Here is a 23,160-nt window from a genome sequence, read left to right as displayed (position 1 = left end):
TATCTGGATCAGAATGAGACGATTTTATTAACAGCCACATCGATCTGATCCTGGATAACTTAAAAGAGGATTATAGAATCGAGATCATTCTGATCCAGAATAAAAGTTTTGCAAGATAATATTTTTTTTTTAAATCACCCCTGGTTACCAACAGAAGCATCCCATTAGATAATAAATTACCCTAATGATAAAGGCAACTCAAATCAGGAAGTTGCCGCCTCTCCCCTGAGTTGACACCTAATGGTTACTCAGTCAGAGAAACAGTTTGCATCTGAACACCAGGTTGAAAGGAGAGTCACTTTTAGCTCGAAGACATGCTGGATCAGGTAGTGCTCATTGCAGGAGTAACGGTGTTGGGCGTGTTAGAGCAAGGTAAGTTGATCATATTTTCTTTCTATAAAAAGTGCTGTGCTTTTATGATAAACCTGTGGTCATTATCATAGTTCTAGTAATTAAGTGAACTTGTATTACAATGTATGTAACATTGTAAATGTTAACCTGTGGCAGAAAATGCATATCTTATCAAAAGATCTGATCCTTTGAGTGTTGGTACAATTTCCTTGTCAAGAAGTGTGTGGGGAAACTATTTTTCAGATTTTTATAGCATGGATTTTGTGATGTGTGTTTTTGTTGTAGCTTACTTCTCTCTACAGGTGATTTACGCCAGACGCAAGTACTCTGTCTCCCCACCCAGCACCTCAGGGCCTCCAGAGTTTGAGAGAGTCTTCAGAGCTCAGTACGTCTGCTAGATCTGAAATGACAAATGTCTGCAATTAATACCGATTTCTTTACTTCATTTCCCCAAATATAATTTTAGTATTAAGTTGTCCTTCACCTGCACTCAGAAATTGATGACACTTGATAAATATCCCCCACTACTTAGCGGGTGACATGCAGATGTAACCGATGTTAATCGTGCTCTCCTTGAGTTGTTTATTAGTTCGAAGAAATCACCCCAGCCAGTGGTCCCAGTTGAGCGTTATTTATTATCTGTGATTAAATAGGAAACATCACGTTAGTTGTGCAGGGCTTAATGATGTTGATGGCTGTCGATGGTCAAATCTGTGGCATGATAACAACCGTGTTAGCAGTGAGTTTATGTAAATACATCGGTGCATGCTAGCTAACACACTTATTTATATACAGCAATCATATACCACATCCCAGAAAGCCCCTCAGTCCCTAACAGGTACATATACCCACATGTATAAATCAGGAATGTACAGGAAACGTGTACACATTGTAAAATTATTCAAATAGAATACAGTTTTCAGAACGTGACTTACCTCTTCCATTAAAAAAGAAAAAACGTTTATTCCAGAAACGGAAAATATTTATTAGTATTCATCAATAAGTCGATACTGTTGCTCAAACATAGCACATTCATAATTTGTATACATTAATTTTCTTTAAAAAAAAGATGCTCAGGTACTTGTGTACTTTTATAGCCAGAGTTATGAAAGTAGCGCTCATGAGCCAAAAGTGGTACCCGAAAATGGTGTACTACATCATACATGTGTAGCATGTCATTGCCCTGCCTCTCGCTCTGCTGTGTGTGCAACCTTACTAGCTGTCACTCAAATGGAGAGGGCCCGAAGCTCAGAACTCTAATTGCTTGGGGGCTGGCCCATGTAGATGGAAAAGGGTTAGAAAAACAGTCTTTCAAATTAGGGATTTCGTGGCTAATTGAGGTAAAAATAGTAATTCTGCTCATAGATTCTCATGTTTATAAACTGGATGGTCAGAGGACTTGAATGCTGATTGGCTGACAGCCATGGTATATCAGACCATATACCACAGGTATGAGAGAACATACATTTTTACTTCTCTAATTACATTGGTAACCAGTTTATAATAGCAATAAGGCATCTCAGGGAGGTTTGTGGTATATGACCAATATACCACGGCTAAGGGATGTGTCCAGGCACTCCGTGTTGCAACGTGCCATATACCACACGCCTACCCCTTGCATTACATGTTCATACTGGTGAGACCTGACATTCGCGATCTCCCCATGTCTGCAAGCGGGGCCAATAACAACCCCTTATGGTCATTGGAATTGAACCAACCAAAAAGAGTGCTTGAATATTAAAAACTTAGCAGAATTAAGTTCTCAGGGTTCATGAACTGAACTTCAATTAAAATACTCAGTCTGTACCCAGAGTTTGTAAGGTTCTGGGGGAAATGAAACAGACCAGTCAAAAATAGTCAGTGACGTTTATTCTCGAGAGCTATCCTTATCATTTCCGGTACATTGGTCTATATACCTCACATTTCATCAGAAATGTCCCTCAGATACAATGGCAACATAGTGTGAGAAGAAACAATCTACTACAAGCCCAAGGTCTCTCCCTCCCTGAGTGGGGACAGAATGTCCTGTAAGGAACACAGTATTCCAGCCAGTCTGACGATAGCTCCATTTGTTTCTAACAAGGAACAGAACAGTCCTTGTTCTAATTCTTGACTAAAACTATACACATATTTAGTCAAAGGTGTTTTGAGGTTCTTAAAGTACTTGAATTTGGCACTCTGAAATTCAAGTACTGGAATACCTTGAAAATCTGACATTTTCTGAAGTTGGTACTTGAAATTTGTTTTTCATCCCTGTTGGTGAGCATTTCTCCTTTGCCAAGATAATCCATCCACCTGACAGGTGTGGCATATCAAGAAACTGATTAAACAGCATGATCATTTATTTAAAAAATGTTTGCTCCTTTGCACCCCAGTATCTACTTGCACATTCATCTTCTGCACATCTATCACTCCAGTGTTTAATTGCTAAATTGTAATTAACTTGTGCTGGGGACAGTAAAAGTCCACACAATGCCACAGATGTCTCACGCTTTGAAGGAATGTGCAATTGTCATGCTGACTGCAGGAATGTCCACTAGAGCTGTTTCCAGAGGATTTAATCATAATTACTCGACCATAAACCCTCCCTAACCCGGACGACACTAGGCTAATTGTGTGTCGCCCCATGGACCTCCCGGTCGCGGCTGGCTGCGACAGAGCTTGGGCTCAAACCCAGAGTCTCCGGTAGCACAGCTAGCACTGCGATGTAGTGCCTTAGAACACTGCGCCATCCGGGAGGCATAAAGCCATTTTGTGGGGAATAACCAATTCTGATTGGCTGGGCTCCCAAATGGGTGGGCCTATGCCCTCCCAAGTCATGTGAAATCCATAGATTTGGACCTAATACATTTATTTCAATTGACTGATTTCCTTATGAACCATAACTCTGTCAAACCGTTAATTGTTCTGGTTGCGTTTATATTTTTGTAAAATATAGATTTAAGTCTGCCTGGCGGAATATTTATTTTTACATTTTTATTTATTTTATTTCATCTTTATTTAACCAGGTAGTCTAGTTGAGAACAAGTTCTCATTTACAACTGCGACCTCGCCAAGATAAAGTAAAGCAGTGCGACACAAACAACAGTTACACATTGAATAATCAAACACACTCAATAACGCAATAGAAAAGTCTATATACAGTGTGTGCAAATTAGGTAAGATGAGGGAGGTAAAGGCAATAAATAGGCCATAGTGGCAAAATAATTACAATTTAGCAATTAAACACTGGAGTGATAGATGTGCAGAAGATGAATGTGCAAGTAGAGATACTGGGGTGCAAAGGAGCAAACATTTCTGAAATAAATAACAGTTTGGGGATGGTCTATGTGCAGTGATCTGTGAGCTGCTCTGACAGCTGGTGCTTAAAGTTAGTGAGGGATATATGAGTCTCCAGCTTATGTGATTTTTTGCAGTTCGTTCAGCAGATAACTGAAAGGAAAGGTGTTCAAAGAGGAATTGGCTTTGGGGGTGACCAGTGAAATATACCTGCTGGAGCATGTGCTACGGGTGGGTGCTGCTATGGTGACAAGTGAGCTGAGATAAGACGGGGCTTTACCTAGCAAAGACTTATAGATGACCTGGAGCCAGTGGGTTTGGTGACGAATATTAAGCGAGGGCCAGCAGTGGCAGTGGTGGGTAGTATATGGGGCTTTGGTGACAACGTATGGCACTGTGATCCAATTTGCTGAGTAGAGTGTTGGAGGCTATTTTGTAAATGACATCGCCAAAGTCGAGGATTGGCAGGATAGTCAGTTTTACAAGGGTGTGTTTGGCAGCATGAGTGAAGGATGCTTTGTTGCGAAATAGGAAGCCGATTCTAGATTTAATTTTGGATTGGTGATGTTTAATGTGAGTCTGGAAGGAGAGTTTACAGTCTAACCAGACACCTGGGTATTTGTAGTTGTCCACATATTCTAAGTCAGAACCGTCCAGAGTAGTGATGCGGACAGGTGCGGGCAGCGATTGGTTGAAAAGCATGCATTTAGTTTTACTTGCATTTAAGAGCAGTTGGAGGCCACGGAAGGAGAGTTGTATGGCATTGAAGCTCGTCTGGAGGTTAGTTATTAACAGTGTCCAAAGAAAGGCCAGAAGTATACAGAATGGTGTCGTCTGCGTAGATGTGGATCAGAGAATCACTAGCAGCTAGAGCGAAATTGTTGATGTGTACAGAGAAAATAGTCTGTTTGAGAATTGAACCCTGTGGCACCCCATAGAGACTGCCAGAGGTCCAGACAACAGACCCTCCGATTTGACATACTGAACTCTGTCTGAGAAGTAGTTGGTGACCCAGGCGAGGCAGTCATTTGAGAAACAATGGCTGTTGAGTCTGCTGATAAGAATGTGGTTATTGACAGTCTCGAAAGCCTTGGCCAGGTCAATGAATACAGCTGCACAGTATTGTCTCTTATCGATGGCGGTTATATCGTTTAGGACTTTGAGCGTGGCTGAGGTGCACCCATGACCATGGTATTTGCCAGACTCAGCCAGTGATGTAGTAGAGGGTAAACGCCGTTCACACCTTTTTTTTTATTTTGTTAATTATCATTTACCTACTTATTGCGTTCCCAGTTTTGATCAACGCTCAGAAGCCTTCTTGATCTGACAAACACTGTATAGCTAGCTCTGCAAACGAGTGGAGCCATCTATGCTCGTTATGTAGGCCGTCATTGTAAATAAGAATGTGTTCTTAACTGACTTGCCTAAATAAAGGTTCATTTTTTTTTTTTTTTAGTAAGCCTGCTCCCCCGGATTTTCCTTGTTAGCGTCGCATTCATTCACTACTCTGCCCAACGGGAAATTCCGCCCACGACATAAACGGATGTTAAAAATAACTACCTTATTCCAGACCAGTGTGGGAAAGTAGCAGTGAGACGCCGCTGACAGTGGGAATGGTTTTAACCTCCCTCGACTCTTGCCGTGTCAACATACTTCCCCCAAACAAAAGCATTGACTCTCGGAAAATGAGTGTACAACACTCTAGTCAGTCTACCTAGTTAGGTAGCTCAAGGACTCTGGCTGTTACCTCGCTAGCTAACGTTACCTGGCTATGACTAGCTGGTTAGAAGGATGCAGTTGGAAGCTAACGTAGAACTGTGCCTGGCCTCAGCAGGAGCAGTTGTCTGAAATTAAGTTAGCTAGCTATAATCAAAAGATGGGCTATACATTGTCGTAACAAAACACATGTTCTTTCTAGCGAGTAGTGAGACAGTGGTGAGTCGGGCTGCAATGGAGGAAAATGAGACACAGAGGAAGCATTGAAGCAAGCAGGGAGAGAGGTTAGTTGTACAGTGGTTTTATTTAACTTGGCAAGTCAGTTAAGAACACATTTGTATTTACAATGACGGCCTACCAAAAGGCCTCTTGCGGGGACAGGGGCTGAGATTAAAAATACAGGACAAAACACACATCACGACAAGAGACAACACTACACGGAGACCTAAGACATTATTTGGCACCGACAACAGCAAAGGGCAAGAAGGTAGAGACGATACATAACGCGAAGCTGCCACAATTGTCAGTGCCCATGGTTGAGTCGGAATGAAGAGATTGAGATCAAACTTTCCCGTTTTGAGTGTTTGTTCCAGTTGCTAGCTGTAGCGAACTGAAGACGAGTGACCCAGGAAAGTGTGCGCTTTGGGGACTTTTAACAGAATGGGTCCCATGTGGGGTCCCCTAAAATTTAAATAGGGTTCCCTGAGAGAATATTTTATTTTATCAAACACATGAACTTGTTTCTCTTCAAATGGGTATAGAATGCATCATTTTAGAGGGCCCTTTACGCTGTCCGCAATTCACTTTCATGACATGTTGGGACAGCCTGTGAGACCTAAAATGTCGTGTGAAATAAAGACAATTTCATGTACACTGAAAAAAATATAAACGCAACATGCAACAATTTCAAAGATTTTACTGTTTACAGTTCATATAAGGAAATCAGTCAACATCAATACTGACTTACCATCATGTATGTAGTAAACAAGTAGTGAAACACGGATTGAGGAGAACTTGTAAAGTGATGATGAATTGTAAAAATAATAATCATGAGGTTGTGGCGATATAATGCCATCTGGTGGCGACTAGAAACTTGCATGAGAGGAGCTATTACAACTTGATGGTCCTTGAAAATAAATATTAGTACTTGAAAGTCCTTGAATTTGACTTGCAACTGTCTGTTCGAACCCAGGAATATTTACCCAAATACATTGCAAGATAATTTGGTCAAGAAAAATGTTATAATCAGAAATGGCATGCCTAAAAGCAACCGCATTTGCCACCTCGGTCAAGAAAAATTGATTTAATGTTTGCCTAAAAGCTGCCGCATTTGTAGAATTACCCATATGTGCTTGCTATGTATTTTTCAATGATTCTTGGCTCTTGGACGGATTTTTGTGTTTTGTTTGTTTAGAGCCAACTGCTCTGAATATTTCCCGATCTTCATCATCATCCTATGGGTGTCTGGACTCTTCTTCAGCCAAGGTAGGCACCCAAAATACATTCTCTGCTGCTTCAGTGCACCCACAGAGCCCCATGCCTTTTCTGACAATTTCACTGAATGTTTTTATAGTGACTTCCTCTGAGTCAAGTTGACTCCCATTGAGGAAATGAAAAGAAGATTTTATGTTTGACGACAGGCAGAGATGGGCAAAAGATACACTGCTCAAAAAAAATAAAGGGAACACCAAAATAAAAACATCCTAGATCTGAATGAATGAAATATTATTATTAAATACTTTTTTCTTTACATAGTTGAATGTGCTGACAACAAAATCACACAAATTATCAATGGAAATCAAATTATCAACCCATGGAGGTCTGGATTTGGAGTCACACTCAAAATTAAAGTGGAAAACCACACTACAGGCTGATCCAACTTTGATGTAATGTCCTTAAAACAAGTAGTGTGTGTGGCCTCCACGTGCCTGTATGACCTCCCTACAATGCCTGGGCATGCTCCTGATGAGGCGGCGGATGGTCTCCTGAGGGATCTCCTCCCAGACCTGGACTAAAGCATCCGCCAACTCCTGGACAGTCTGTGGTGCAACGTGGCGTTGGTGGATGGAGCGAGACATGATGTCCCAGATGTGCTCAATTGGATTCAGGTCTGGGGAACGGGCGGGCCAGTCCATAGCATCAATGCCTTCCTCTTGCAGGAATTGCTGACACACTCCAGCCACATGAGGTCTAGGATTGTCTTGCATTAGGAGGAATCCAGGGCCAACCGCACCAGCATATGGTCTCACAAGGGGTCTGAGGATGTCATATCGGTACCTAATGGCAGTCAGGCTACCTCTGGTGAGCACGTGGAGGGCTCGCCAGAGAAATGCCACCCCACACCATGACTGACCCACCGCCAAACCGGTCATGCTGGAGGATGTTGCAGGCAGCAGAACATTCTCCATGGCGTCTCCAGACTCTGTCACGTGCTCAGTGTGAACCTACTTTCATCTGTGAAGAGCACAGGGCTCCAGTGGCGAATTTGCCGATCTTGGTGTTCTCTGGCAAATGCCAAACGTCCTGCACGGTGTTGGGCTGTAAGCACAACCCTCACCCGTGGACGTCGGGCCCTCATACCACCCTCATGGAGTCTGTTTCTGACCGTTTGAGCAGACACATGCACATTTGTGGCCTGCTGGAGGTCATTTTGCAGGGCTCTGGCAGTGCTCCTCCTTGCACAAAGGCGGAGGTAGCGGTCCTGCTGCTGGGTTGTTGCCCTCCTACGGCCTCCTCCACGTCTCCTGATGTACTGGCCTGTCTCCTGGTTGCGCCTCCATGCTCTGGACACTACGCTGACACACAGCAAACCTTCTTGCCACAGCTCACATTGATGTGCCATCCTGGATGAGCTGCACTACCTGAGACACTTGTGTGGGTTGTAGACTGCTACCACTAGAGTGAAAGCACCGCCAGCTTTCAAAAGTGACCAAAACATCAGCCAGGAAGCATAGGAACTGAGAAGTGGTCTGTGGTCACCACCTGCAGAACCACTCCTTTATTGGTGGTGTCTTGCTAATTGCCTATAATTTCCACCTGTTGTCTATTCCATTTGCACAACAGCATGTGCAATTTATTGTCAATCAGTGTTGCTTCCTAAGTGGACAGTTTGATTTCACAAGTGTGATTGACTTGGAGTTACATTGTGTTGTTAAAGTGTTCCCTTTATTTTTTTGAGCAATGTATATACATATGTTTTTACAAGATACTCTAATGATACCAATGTATCAAAAATAAAAAGCTAAATAATTTTGTATTGGATCTAGATGAAATACAGGTATTTTGTATATTCGAGCATTTTCTAACATGCCTTCACTGCAACAACATTCTCAGTAATGGGGGGGGGGGGGAATGACTTGCTATAAATAACTGATATTTGGTTGTTTATCAACCTTAGCTGACTAAGTCGCTCTGGATAAGAGTGTCTGCTAAATGAACAAACTGTACATGTAAAAATGAACAATTGCAAAGCACACTGGGTATTTATTATTGGCCTTTGTTTTGGGGGAGGAGCTAATGAGAGTAATACTGAACATGCTTTGCAGGTGTTCATTTTAACATTTACGTTTTGGTCATTTAGCAGACACCCTTATCACACCATAGTGCAATTAGACTTCTGATACCGATGCCAGGACGCCACAATTGTGAGCCGCTGTAAAAAATGGTTATAGAAAACTATTTTGAAAATATACTAATCTTGTTACGAAATGCATTGGATTCTAGTTCAGGCCATTAACAAAAATGACATATTTCAAAAGCCATTAAATATGTATTTCAAATACATGTAACAGAAATACCGCCAATCTCTGACAGGCACGGTCTATTGACTTGGAATACAAATATAACCGATACATAGCCATTGATTCTTGAAGAGTATAACTTACAAATGTCTCATGAGCTTAGTTCAACTGTCTCACTCCATCACAACCCAATAAAATAAGCTTGTTTTACTCCATTGTTTGAAGTATGTAATTGTTAACAAACACGGTAAAGCCACAAAATATGATTAAAACTGCATGGATGGTCAGTCCTTGCATCCATAGCTCCATATATGAATTTGAGAGTGGTTTCTCCTGCCCCCATCACTCAGCTATTTACTGAAAGAAGTGGCGGAGTGACCGCTTTGTTGTTTAATTCCCAGATTTCCCTTTTAATTGCTAAATTATGATATTTTTTTCTTCATCACCTAGGTCTGTCAGCACTATGTGGACTCCTATACCTGTACGGGCGCTACCAGTACTTCAGGGGCTATGCTAAATCGGCACATGGACGGTAATGACCTATCGGTCTGTCCCCCGGGGCCTGTTCCTATAATTATGCCTCATTTCTTGGCATTGCAGATCATCGTTATGTTCCTTGTCATTACATGTCTGACATTAAATAATTGATTCTCAAGAAAGAGAGTAAGGAGTGATTTTCATTTTGAAGTATAGGGTCAGAATCATTGTTCCCTCATAATTAATAGCAGCAGGTGTCTTCTACATGTGGATACCAGAGCCTTCTTTTTGCAGAGTTGTCAAAATGGGGTGGTCTGTTTTCTATTATCTGAACATTTTCTCAACTGTCACTTTCCCTGTATCTGTCCCATAGGATTTTTTCTTTTTTTAGAAAAGTTGAATCTTGTATTCTGTACAAATTAATTTGGTTGTGTTTAGTCAATATACTCCAAACCAACGATATCAATAGTCATTGTTTCTTTATTATTATGCAATGCATTGCTGAGACTTTTTTATTTTCTCTTTCTTGCTCTTCCCAGACTAGCCCCTCTGTATTTCAGTGCCAAGGTTCTGTGGGTTCTGATTGGGTTCTCCGCCCTGGGGATTCTGGGTTCTATGTGTCGGTTCTACCTGGATCTGGACCTGAAGCAGCTCGCCAGCTCTGTCCTCGACCTGACTGAGGAAGAGGGTGGAGGACTATAAGGGATGAGCAGGAGGAGAAGCGCTTAAAGGAGAGATGATGGGATACACTGACAACTGTAGACAAGCTACCTTCATTTCCAAATCAAGACAACTAAATGGAATGGTTGATTGAAGTAGGGAAAGATGTGTTCCAACCTTGAGCTGCAGGTTTGAAATAATAGAAGTGTCCGGTCTAGGCCTATCGTAGGCTATTTTACCAACTGCTTGTGTGCCATTTAGATTGAGGTTACAGTCCCTCTAAACCAAGGCATGTTTCAGACTGAAATATGGAACAAAAACCATTGTTTTGATGAAAAAAAACAGGGTAGGCCTATTCATTAATTAGTAAAGTTAGTTTCATCTTTTCCAAAAACCTGCAGTCCAAGTGATAGCTCATATCAAACACAGCCAAAAGAAAACACCTGCCAAATGTGGGTATCTAATGGTTAAGAAGGGAAACATTTAAGCTTTCTAATGCTGTTAACTGTATGTCTCATCTCATACTATTAAGCGGATTACTCATACTATTAAGCGAACAGTGATACTGATTTGAAAGAAGCACCTGTTTGGGTAGCGTGAGTCGCAGCTCAAATTGCGCTTGTAGTCCTTCATTTAGCAAACCACCTTGCAACTCCAGTAGGCCTAAGTGTTTTTCAATTTAGACAGAATATAGGCCTAAGCATTTTATTTAGTTGTCCAGTGTGCTGTCTGACTAGTGTGCTAGCTAGTCAGTGTGTTTAGTCTCATTAATTTGCCATGAGAAAAAGGCTTGTGGAAAAAGCAACTCCCTTGCTGTCATTATTACAAAATAATAAAATGTAATCTTACTTCACTTGTCTACTATTAGGTTACTGTAGAAGGTTAAAAGTATATAAATTATCCACATGTCCTTGTAAAATTAGCATGCAATTTTTTGAAAAAATGTGGTTAGACTGTCGTATGTGTGCTGATGCATCCAAACAATGTTAAAGCCCCATGCTTATTTTATTTTGAAATCATTGTATGTCTAAATCTGTTTATCTATTGAAAATAACTAAATATATTTATAATTTATTTCCCAGGGCCTCTTTTTGCCATTGAAATGTTCAGTCTGATATTGTGGGTGTGTTGATAAAAATGTAAAGATATTTACATACTCAGCCCTGATTGGTGGCTAGAATCATTTAGACCAGGGATGGGCAACTGGTGCCCCAGCCCTCCCTTTGTAGGCCCGCGGACCAATTTCCAAAGACCAAAGAAAAGATTGTTGCGATCTAAACTTGCAGTAATCATGGTTGAATTACCAAACATTTCTCTCCACTCAAATACAAAATGTGTAGAATTGCAGTAAGTTAGCTGTAAAACTGCACATTTTTCTCTGCCCCATGGCAAAATGAGTAGAATTGCATGAAATTATTTATAAAATGGCTAAATCTTCTCTCCACTCAATTGCAAAATATGTAGATTTTCAGCAAACTTGCTTTAAAACTGCAAATTTGGCTTAGGGCCTCAATGGCTAGGGTCTGCTCTGACTGCATGTCTGGGTATGCAGACCCACCAGCCACTACGGCCTCCCATGATGAGTTCAGATTTTTTTGTGGCCCTCACCCCCATCAAAGTTGCCCATCCCTGGTCTAGACTTTCTCTATCCTACCCCGCGTACCCATTCAAAGTAGGAGGATACACATGCAAATAAAAGATGACTGGTCATTGGTCAGAATAATCCAATTCTGATGTCATTATCTGGACCTAAAATGCCATCTCACCTAAAGAAAGATACTATACATTTTAACGATTAAATGGGCCAAATTCTGTGCATGTTAACTGACCATTTTATTTTGGGTAAGGTAAACATGACCTGTTTTTGGCCAATGCGCAAGTGCCTTTGAGAGCTAGAAGGCCCAATGCAGCTGTTTCTATATCAATATCAAAAATATCTGCGTAACACAACCTTACAGTAATAGTTTTTCATTAAAATTGACAAATTGCTTTTTAGCTAAAAATGTATTTTTCTAGCAAGAATTTTGCTACGAGATGATGGGATTTAAGATGAGGGGATACAACACAGCTTCTGCTACATCTGGATAGTCTTCACAGTGGAGTAATACTACATTTATCCTGTAAATATGGACATTTTAAATTATTTGTAAGGGTTTGTTAAATTTGACTTGTTTTTGGATTTAAAAAAAATATTGCTTATTTCTGGTGGTTTTGACCCACATATTTGCAGTTGGACTGGCAGGTCACCTGTTCTTGGCTTGGCTAGCTGGCTAATTGTTTGTTTATTCAAATGATGCATCGACACTGGACCAGCTTTTTCGTTTGACCTGTCTGCTGGTTCCTGATCTTTTGAAATCATAGATTTGAAGAGTCCCCTGAAGCTTGAGAGGAATGGAAGATGCAGTGCTGAGGCAGAGGGCTCGTAGTGAGGACGACTGGCGAGTCATAATTCGGAAGAAGCTTGACACAACCATCGCCTCCCGAGCCCGTTGGGGAGTTGTAGCGGTGAGACAAGATCAAAGTTGGGGAAAGGAAAAAAAATGTTTTTATAATGACACTGTACTGTGTGGGTGAGCTTTCTGGTGCCCAGAGCTGCTGTATGGCACCAAGAGGGTGCCATACATTGTGAAGGAGAAGTCCAGTAGCTGAACCATCATCCTTCCTCTGATCAAACCATGAACTGTCCCTCCATCTTTGGAAGATGCATGCACTCAAAGATTTGGCCTCTATTGTTTGACCTAGCTATAGCTAGGCTACTCATGATGTATTCCTTGTTGGGTTGTTTTTTTTCCCTTTTAGAGCACTTTAAGATTGCTATGAAAATAATTATACAAAATGTAATTTAGGATTATTACTATCCCGGAGTCTTGCTGTACACTGGAATGATTCTAAATGTCATTGTCCTCCAACATTTCCATGCCGTTGCTATGGTGATGTGCAAAGATTCCGTACCATAACAGAATAATAAGTCATATTTATAAAGTTCTTTTCTCAAATCCAAGGTGCTAAACACCTTGAGAAGCATGAAAAGCATCAGAGAGGAGTGGCAGGAGGAGTGGGTAAGTTTATGATTAAGTCTTCATCTCCATCTGTGGTATTCTTTTTTTTATAAAAACTTTTTTTTTCCTTTCCCCAACTTTGATCTTGTCTCACCGCTACAACTCCCCAACGGGCTCGGGAGGCGATGGTTGTGTCAAGCTTCTTCCGAATTATGACTCGCCAAACCGCGCTACTTAACACACACCCGCTTAAACCGAAAGCCAGCCGCACCGATGTGTCGGAGGAAACACCGTTCAACTGACAACGAGGTCAGTCTACAGGCTCCCTGCTTGCCACAAGGAGTCGCTAGAGCGCCATGAGCCAAGTGAAGCCCCCCCCCCCCCCCCCCCCCCCCCCCCCAGGCCAAAGCATCCACTAATCCTGATGGCGCTGTGCCAATTGTGCGCCGCCCCTATGGGATTCCTGATCATGGCCGGTTGTGATGCAGCCCGGGATCGAACCCTGGTCTGTAGTGACTCCTCTAGCTCGAATCAGATCAGGGCTGACCAACTCTCTTTGAGATACTTGGTGTGCAGGTTTTTTTTTTGCAAATAAATGTAACTAAACTATGTGGATGTTTAGAAGAGGTCCTGGTCCTATCGTCATGGGGCCTTAATAGGATGGTAGGAAAGGCTTGGTTGTTGATTGCACTCTGAATGGAAAAGGAGGGTCAAATGAGGTGCTTCTCTTGCCAAGACTTGAACTTCTACATTCACTTGAATGTATCCCAGAGGGGGAACTCTTAACTGGACACCACAAGTTTATGTATTGAAGGGCTGTTTGACTGTTAATACATACATTTTGGAGGAATGTTTTTTTTTTTTTGTGAATTCATGCAACATTCTGTACATAATGTGTGGTCAGGTGTTTTTAAAGCAGGGTTGGCGCAAAAGCATGCACACCCTCGAAAGGAATGTTGGCTATCCCTGTCCTAGATGTTTAGGGACTATGGAAACACTGTTTTCAGTTCTCTTGTGCACAAAATGAATGTTGTGCAATGCATCATGCCTGCATTAGTGTAAAACATTCCCAGACAAATGTATTAAATGATTCACCAGGGCAGGAGCAAACACGGCGCAGGAACCCGAGATGAGCCAGAGCGCCGCCCCAAGATGTCCATATTCAGAGAGATGTGGGATAAACTGGGGACCCCGTCGACGGCCCTCCGCTCCCCAGGCAACTGGAACCCCAAACTCCCACCCGCCAGGCTCGACGCCTCCCTTTCTTCACTCTACTACCTTGACTTCAACTCCCGTGAAACCGAGCTGGGGCCCGATTACGCCCCCCTGGCCCTCACCCTGGGGGGCCACAGCTTCATCTTCCAGGAGGGCCAGTGGCTGTTGCAGCAGACGCCCCAAGGGGCCAAGGGCCGGAGTCCAAAGGCAGGGGACCGAACCCGCATCTGCCGCCTGAAGAATAAGAACCGGGAGTTACAGGAGGAGAATAATGCCCTGAAGATCCGGGTGGAACTGCTGATGGACATGCTGGCAGAGACCACAGCCCGGCTACAGGGCTCTGATCCTGGGGAGGGGAGCAGCCAGGACAGCCTAGCAGTACCACAAACACCCCAGATGAAAAGGGCAAGCTTCCAGATACGTTCTACTAAAAGAAAGTCCAAAAATGTATGATAACAGTGGGACTGTGTGAAGTGGATGAAATGGTTCCTGCTGGATGAATAAACGGAGACTGACTGTCATCTGTTTCATTGGACTTGGTGTTTTTTTTTTTTTAGAATGATAAGTATTTGACTGGCAATTCTATCCTCTGCTAGAGCAAGTGTGTTGGCGGTAGGGCAGCTTTATACCACTGCTGATGCATAGTTGTCTGCTGAGTGCTTTCGGGTGTGTGGTGGACTGATGGGAAATGAGGCGGTAGACACCATGTTTTTCGCTTTCAATTGGCTGACACAGATCATTAGCCAGGATGTGCTATGTGTAAAAAAATTAAAAAAAACATTTGTGATCCCTCTAACTTTTCAGTTGGACAGTGCAACGAAAATGTATCTTTCACTTTTGCTTTGCCCCAAAGCATGGCTGTCATTGAACACCATTGGTTTGACTGAGTTTTGGATGCGTCATTTCGGTCAGTTTGGAAGCACCTTTAGTCTATTGTTGTGTACTGGTTTGTCCAGGAACAGTATGGTGCACAGATGCTGTGGTTGTTACACCGTAACTGATGTCACATTAGCTCTTATTTTCCCTTAGAACTGTGGGTAAAAAGACATCTGTGCCAATGGACATCCTGTCTGAAATGAAGCTTTTCCACACGGTGTTCCACAGCTGACACACACATTCTAAACATCATGATCTAATTTACAAGTATTGTATTGATGTTTAGAAGCATAATTCATTTCTCATTGATACTGTATGTGCATCACACTAACCCTATTGATACCCTGTTTGGAATTTTGCAAAACCATAATGGGCAGCTTTCAAGGTTCAATCGGGTCTCAGGTCTATGTAACTACAGCTTATAGACCCAGGTGGACCCGACCATGGCTCTGCATAGCCTTATAGCATATTTATTTTACGCTAATAAGGTGAATTTATTGAATTATAGGCCTAGCCAACATATATATAAAGACATATTAGTTAACCAGAAGAGCAACTTCGCTGATTAACAATCTTTGGTCACTCGGGTCCAATCGGGTCTGTGTCCCCCTTGGGGGGGGGGGGGGGATAATTTAAAAAAAACAATCTGGTTCCGGACTCATTGTCATCAGCTCCGTCCGGGCCCAACTTTGTGGACCGGGGGAGTCCTACATTGCATCCCCAAAAGACCGGTAATCCCATTCCCCCTCAAACAACTGGGATGCATCTACAGAAAGATATTAAATCAGAGAGAAGAAAAAGAGAGGAAACGTTTGTAGCTTGTGCCAGCATGGAGAAAATCTGTGGCGCTTCCTCCTCTGAAATCCTGTGAACATTCAGCTCATCCAGAGTTTACTGCGATCGGGTCCTGATATGCCCTCAACTGCTCTTAGTGAAGGAATTGCTTATAAAATCCAGATAAAACTCGAGGTTGACTGACAAAGAAATAATCAGTTCTGGTAGAGACTTGGACATTTATCTTTTAAGTCATTACATTTATACAAATATATATATATATATATATCAATGATTCATGAAAAATGTAATGCTGACGCCATCATTTACACTGCAGCTTTATGCTCATTTTGTCAGTTATAAACGTTTGCTTTCAGTTGGAAGATAACAGAACCCATTCTCTCATCCTAAGTGGAATGTAAGTACTCCATTGAGAGACAATTTGCAGGCATGTGAAGAATGCATCTGTTTGAACGGTCTTATATTTAGCTAATATTATCGAATCAACCGCGATGCTAAAGGAAATAGGTTGTCTGTGGAATGCTCAAACTTGAATTGAAACCAAGGATTCACTTTTTGAACAATGGAGAGGACATGCAAGAGGGAGCCATTTTGAAATAATGGGACATGCTATGTGCCAGTGCCACACTCTTTCTCGAAGTGTCAGTGCATCATGCATTAAGATAGAAACCGTTCAATTGAACAGATTGTAACTTGGATAAACAAGGACGTTTAGTTTGTGTGTAGAAGTAGCAGTGATCGGGGGGGATAATTGTAGCTTCCTGTCATTGTGAATCCTCATGTAGCCTCCTCTGGCCTAGTGACCTTATGTCCCCTCACTAGACACTCCCATCAAGGTAAAACCACTATAACAACTTTCTCTCCTGTCACTTGACCCCTATGGCACTCTACACATGCATTCACATCCCATGAACGAATTGCAACAACGATACTTGTTGCAGAAATTACCTTATGTATGCTGCACAGATACAGTAGGACACAGAGTTGTGACGTGCTCCTAATTGTCTTCCCGTGCTCGTGGCCTTCCCCTTGATTCATTGCTTCCTTTTCAAAACCTATTGGTAGAGAAAATCTGAAGGTTTCTTGTTTCCTTACCTTTCTCACTTGTGTGTTAGTCAGACCAAAATAAGTCTGTGTTTTGGATTGTTCAGTCTCCATCTCCATACTGCATGATGGCGTATCCTGCTCAGGGGAAGTCAGCCATTCTCTGTCAGGGTAAACATTCCTGTCGTTGCGTCGGGGCTAGAAGCCAACCGGATCAGAGTCTAATGTTAACTGTTTCTTTGGCCTGGTTGTTGTCTAAATCACCACTTGGAAGCCAGAGGGGAAGTGTTGAACCCCCCCAGGTGAAAAGACAGTGGGTAAAGTGTTTACTCTCAATGGCCGAAGTCTTAAATTGAGACATGGCGTGCGCAACTGACTATCGCCCAAGTCCCCCATTGACATCAATGAATGGCTTACCCAAGTTTCCCTTGACATCACTGTATGACTCATTGAAAGCAATAGGCCGACATGATTTTCACCACACGTAAGCCTGTGTGTCTCAATATAGAGTTAGGACCTATGACGGAGTTCCACAGTAGCAGACGAGGGGGTGGGGGTAAATCTTTGTTAAGATCCTAATCAGAAAGGAACGCGGACGACAATGGGACCCTTATGTGGCAGTGTGTGGTGTAGCTTTTTCTTGTTAGCTTATGATAAAGACTCATGCTTTCGTGTTTCTGTACTTCTTGATAACTTCCATTTAGATTAGGCCAACAAGACCATATTGTGAAGGTTTTCCACTGATTTTTGATGACAAGTCGTTATGAGTGGGAATGTGTTCACAATCCAGTTACCAGGGGAAACGAAGGTAAAAGAAAAGTCGAGCACAACCTTTTCCTTCCTCTTCCTATAACCCCTTCAGTTGTGTTATGAAATGTTCTGTTATCAGATTCCATCCTCTGTCGTCGCACAAATAAGAACACTTCCGTTGAAGTCAAACGCCGCAGTCGGCAAGGAAAACAGTTGAACCATAACAAAGGTGAATGAAGCTACACAGGTTTTTGCTGATGTTCCCAAGGGCTGCGATGGGTGATTGTTCAGGCTGGTGTTACAATATCACAGACGATGTGGGGAACTGTCATTTGGCACAGCCTTGTTCAGTGTGTTGTCACCACTCCGTTTCATGCTGCTGGAAGGCCTGTGTAGAGCAGTTACTAGTGCTAAAAGCGAAGGGGGTAACAGCTGTGTCAGTTTTGAGCATTTTGTTAGGATTTGACATGCTGGGCCTAGGGCAGGTTGGACAAGAGTTGGTGTTGGCTCCAAAGATACATACAGTACATACAGACATTTAAGGCCTTTATTCTCTAAGTTCTGTAGTGTCGTGAACCCCATGGGTATGGACAGAGCGGAGACAGCGACGCAAGAGGGTCCACTCCCGTCAATCTGTTCATGCTAGAATGCAGCGATAAGCAGACCAAGTGGGGGAGTTTTTGTATGGAGGTCTATGAGAGCGTGTCAGATTTGGTCAACAAAACATTTGATCGTTAGGTGAGGCTTATTTGATTGAATAGACATTTTGTAACGTTTAGGTTGCGAATGTACTGATATAAGTGGACGCACGTGGCATTTCGTCAACGTTGAAAAACTATTTTATATCCGAGTTGTCAGTTATTCACACGCATATCTGCCCTCATTGACTAGAATGTTCCCACCCGATCTCGCCGCCTACCTTCCACCTTTGAGGATATGCATTTCCATTGTTAGAGCGGTCACTCAACTATTTTGTCAATGTAAGATTGGAAATTCTCTGTGCTGCACTAAGTAATAAACGCCAGCAAGAACAGTAGTAATGGTCTGATTTAAAAAAAAAAAAAAATTATCTATTTTTCAAATGATTATGACGCACGAACAACCACACACTCTTGCTGTATAAAATGACAGGTTAGTCGTTCATCTGCAGAAAACCCTGCCATCTTTATTAGTGCACTGGCACAACATTCTCTCCCCTCACCACCTCTCTCTCTCCCCCACCGTCTACACTTGACATTGGTGTTCCAAGACCACCATCCCGGCTGCAAGAAGTCATGTTTCTGGCACTGACCACCAGATGGGATATAGCTACTTCCTCTGGCAGGAAGCTGGTTCAAGGATGCTAGGAGGCAGTGAGGAGAGAGGGGGTTGAACGGGGGAGGACGAAGGGGTAGAGTGGGTCTCAAGGGGGAAGAGCTATGTCAACAAAAAGTGCCAAGTTCTAACAATGTCAGTGGGACAATAGTCAGAGGGTTAGTGAGTTCAGACCGCTGAGTGTTTGGGTGTAAACGGGCCCGTGTCATCGCCTGTTGTTGTTGTGTATAGGCTAGCTCTCCAATAGCTTAAAGCTCAGGGTGGAAGTGTCCCTAAGTAGGATGTTTAGGTAGCGGAGCATAGCTTGGGGATTGGTCAAGCGAGGTTTGGGTGGGCGAGGTATTGATGTCTTTTTCAAGGAAGAATGATTTCGGGATAGTGGTTAAACAGGCTGTTGTGTCATGTGGGGGCGGCAGGTAGCCGAGTGGTTAGATCGTTGGGCCAGTAACCGAAAGGTTGCTGGATTGAATCCCCGAGCTGACAACGTAAAAATCTGCCGTTCTGCCCCTGAACAAGGCAGTTAACCCACTAGGCTGTCATTGTAAATAAGAATGTATTCTTAACTGACTTGCCTGGTTAAATAACAAAATTGAAGTGGAAAAGTGTACTGCCACTACCTTATATGAATGCAGAACAAACTGAATGTGTGCCAGATTGAGTGTGGTGTGCGTTTGTTGTCCTTATATCTGAGTTTGCCATCAAATGTTTTGTTAACGATCTACACTAAATACTCCAATGTCAGTGGAAGAAAAATTCTAACATTTGTTTTTAAAAATAATGGAGAAGAAAATACTAATATCTTCGTTAGATAAGGATTCAACCCCTTGAGTCGATACATGTTAGAATCACCTTTGACGGCGATTAAAGCTGCAAGTTTTTCTGGGTCTCTCTCTAAGAGCATTGCACTCCTGGTTTGTGCAACCTTTCTCCATTTATTATTTTATAAATTCTACAAGCTCTGTCAAATTGGTTGTTGATCGTTGCTTGACAACCATTTTCAGGCCTTGCCATAGATTTTCAAACTTGGCCACTCAAACATGCACTATGTTCTTGGTAAGATTTGGCCTTGTTTGAGGTTATTGTTCTGCTGAAAGGTGAATTCATCACCCAGAGTTTGATGGAAAGCATATTGAACCAGGTTTTATTTTAGGAGTTTGCCTGTGTTTAGTTTATTTTTTATCCTGAAAAACTGCCTAGTCCTTACCTATTACAAGCATACCCATAACAGGGAGTGGTACTCAGTAATGTATTGTATTTGCACCAAACACAACACTTTGTATTCAGGACACAAAGTGAATTGCTTTGCAAAGTGTTTGTATTATTACTTTAGTGTCTTGTTGCAAACAGGATGCATGTTTTGAATATGATTTAATCTGTACAGGCTTACTTTTTTTCACACTATCATTTAGGTTAGTAATTGTGGCGTAACTACAATGTTGTTGATCCAACCTCAGTTTTCTCCTATCACAACCATTGAACTCTGTAAGTGTTTTTTCCTTCCACTTCGGCAACTGAGTTCGGAAGGACGCCTGTATCTTTGTAGTGCATGTATTGATACACCTTTCAAAGTGTAATTAATAACTTCACCATGCTCAAAGGGATACTCAGTGTATATGTATTTTTTTACCCATCTACCAATAGGTTATCTTCTTTGCGAGGCATTGGAAAACCTCCCTGGTCTTTGTGGTTGAGTCTGTGTTTGAAATGCACTGCTTGAAGGACCTTACAGGTAATTGTATGTGTGGGGGTACAGAGATGAGGTTCTGTAGTCATTCAAAAATCATGTTAAACACTATTGCACACAGAGTGAATCCAGGCAACTTATTGAGTGACTTGTGAAGCAAATGTTTGCTCCTGAACTTATGTAGGCTTGCCATAACAAAGGGGTTGAATACTTATTGACTCATGACATTCCAGCTTAATTTTTGATTAATTCTTCCAAATGCGCAATTTTAACATTATGGTGTATTGTTTGTAGGCCAGTGAAAAAAAACGATATTTAATCCATTCAGGCTGTAACACAACACAATGTGGAAAAAGAAGAAGGTTCTGATTGCGCTGAATAGCAAATGAGTGGCGCATCCTTTTCCACATGCGCATAACTAATCTACGTGGATTTTTAGAAGAGGTCCTAGGCCTATCGTCATGGGGCCTTAACAGGACGGGAGGAAAGGCTTGGTTGCTGACTGCACTCTGAATGGACGAATTTGATTTCATGCGCCGAATACAACAGTAGACCTTCCAGTGAAATGCTTCCTTACGAGCCCTGAGCCAACAATGTAGTACATATTGTCAACATGATTGACAAAGCGGTAACCAGAGGAATTTCTCCTTATTTATAGTGTGTGTATCAAAATGTTGTCCTCCCACTTCGTTCCTACTGAACACCACTGCTGGCTTGGAGTGCAGGCTAGATTCGACCAATGACTGGAAGTCAGAGTTTCTGCTCTGTCTTCGTTCACACACCGCGTGACCACCCACTAGTTTCCCAGCTTTCTGTGGGATGTGGTGATTTTGTGACCTCATTGCTGTATCGTAGTAACCTCTAATTTTCCAGTGGTACTGTGTCTCCATCTACAAATACATAACACTGGTGGTAAATGTTGTCCGTGTACAAAACGTGTTGAATTGGAAATGTGTACAGTATGTTTGCTGTCCAGTTTGTGTGTGTACGCCGTGGTCGTCACCCTGTGTGACTCACCCAGTGAAAGGCAGGAACCACTCCACCTTTGGAGGTCAGAGAGGTGTAACACATGGTCTGGCAAGTGTTCTCCCAATCAACTGGGGTAGTGTGGGTGTGTGTTCACACACAGCTGCAGGAAATATGATATCCCAATTTACCTAAATTGCTGGCTTTCATTTCCCTTCAATCTGCTATCTTTTGAAGCTCTTCACCATTCGCTTTGCTGGCGTGGAATCGCCCTATGCATGTGCGCACACGTGTGGGTGTGTGTAATCACTATGGTCTGGTATAGACTCCAGCAGCTACTAGACTAGACAGAGGCAGTGAAATTGCACTTGGCCTTGCTCTCTTGTTTACTCGCTTCCAACAACAAGTCAAATAGCTGGTTTCTCCCTGGAACCACAATGTCTCTCTGCGGCTTCGTCGACTCACTTTCCTGTTTTTCCAAGTATCACTGCCTATTGTTTTCGCTTCACAAGGATGTTTAGATACCTTAACCCCGGTCGTCACCTGTGTCTGTTTTGTATGTGTTGTACTCTGTCGAGGGTCTCCAAAGTGAGAGGTGGGGGATAGAGAGGGAAGTATATGTTTGAGGGAGGGAAAGGTGGAAGAAATGCTCCATAGTCTCGCACACAAGAAATATGGCAACCAGATGACTACTACCAGCACAACGGAAGTCTCCCCCACAAGTATTGTCAGATGCCAGCCTACAAACACAGAACAACTTCGGAGGGGAAGGAGTGAGGAGGACAGGGAGTTAAGTGAGCAATGGCCCATCAGATCCTCTCTGATCTGTCGTCTCTATTGCATGCTCTGCTTATCAGCTATATGGAACAGGAGAGCACAACAAAAGCCACAGCCAAATCTCCCTATGGCCTTACTATGTTACACTCCCTGAGGCTGTGTTATTGTCTGTAAAAGTTTTCTTCCTTTTCCTTAGCTCCTATGTATTTGTATGTAGTAACTATCGCAGGAGTCTCCGACATTTGTACTTTTATATATTATGGAACATGTCACGAGCTACTCCTTAATTTGTTCCTAGCTTTCAAATGGGTACTGTCTTGGTATTTTCCTGAATCCCATTAATTTTCAGTTTTTCACTAACTTCCTCCTGTCGTTAATTACGTTAAGTATTCATACAGAAACAATGGAGTTGGATGTTCTGGGTCCATGTCAATGCTTAAAGTAACAGCACAGTGCTTCCAGATGTATTTTAAATTTGAACTATAATCACTTACAATATGAGTGAAATAGTTTTTAA

At 42.4% G+C, this 23,160-nt stretch overlaps 1 protein-coding gene and 1 pseudogene across 1 annotated transcript; both read left to right on the top strand.

Annotated features, from left to right (window-relative positions):
• Positions 1–287: 287 nt before the first annotated feature.
• Positions 288–12,014, top strand: LOC139390957 (leukotriene C4 synthase). Its single transcript, XM_071138389.1, has 5 exons — positions 288–372; positions 637–736; positions 6,761–6,831; positions 9,537–9,618; positions 10,103–12,014. Exons 1-5 carry the CDS (start codon positions 315–317, stop codon positions 10,263–10,265), a joined length of 474 nt encoding a protein of 157 aa, XP_070994490.1. The 5' UTR covers positions 288–314; the 3' UTR covers positions 10,266–12,014.
• Positions 12,015–13,261: 1,247 nt separating this feature from the next.
• LOC139390956 (protein chibby homolog 1 pseudogene) lies at positions 13,262–15,050 on the top strand (annotated as a pseudogene).
• The last annotated feature ends 8,110 nt before the right edge of the window (positions 15,051–23,160 follow it).

Source organism: Oncorhynchus clarkii, chromosome 31 (genome assembly GCF_045791955.1).
Source record: "Oncorhynchus clarkii lewisi isolate Uvic-CL-2024 chromosome 31, UVic_Ocla_1.0, whole genome shotgun sequence".
In the NCBI taxonomy this organism is placed as follows: Eukaryota; Metazoa; Chordata; class Actinopteri; order Salmoniformes; family Salmonidae; genus Oncorhynchus; species Oncorhynchus clarkii.
The sequence above is the reverse complement of the archived record's forward strand: the minus strand, read 5'-3'. Positions and strand labels throughout refer to the sequence as shown.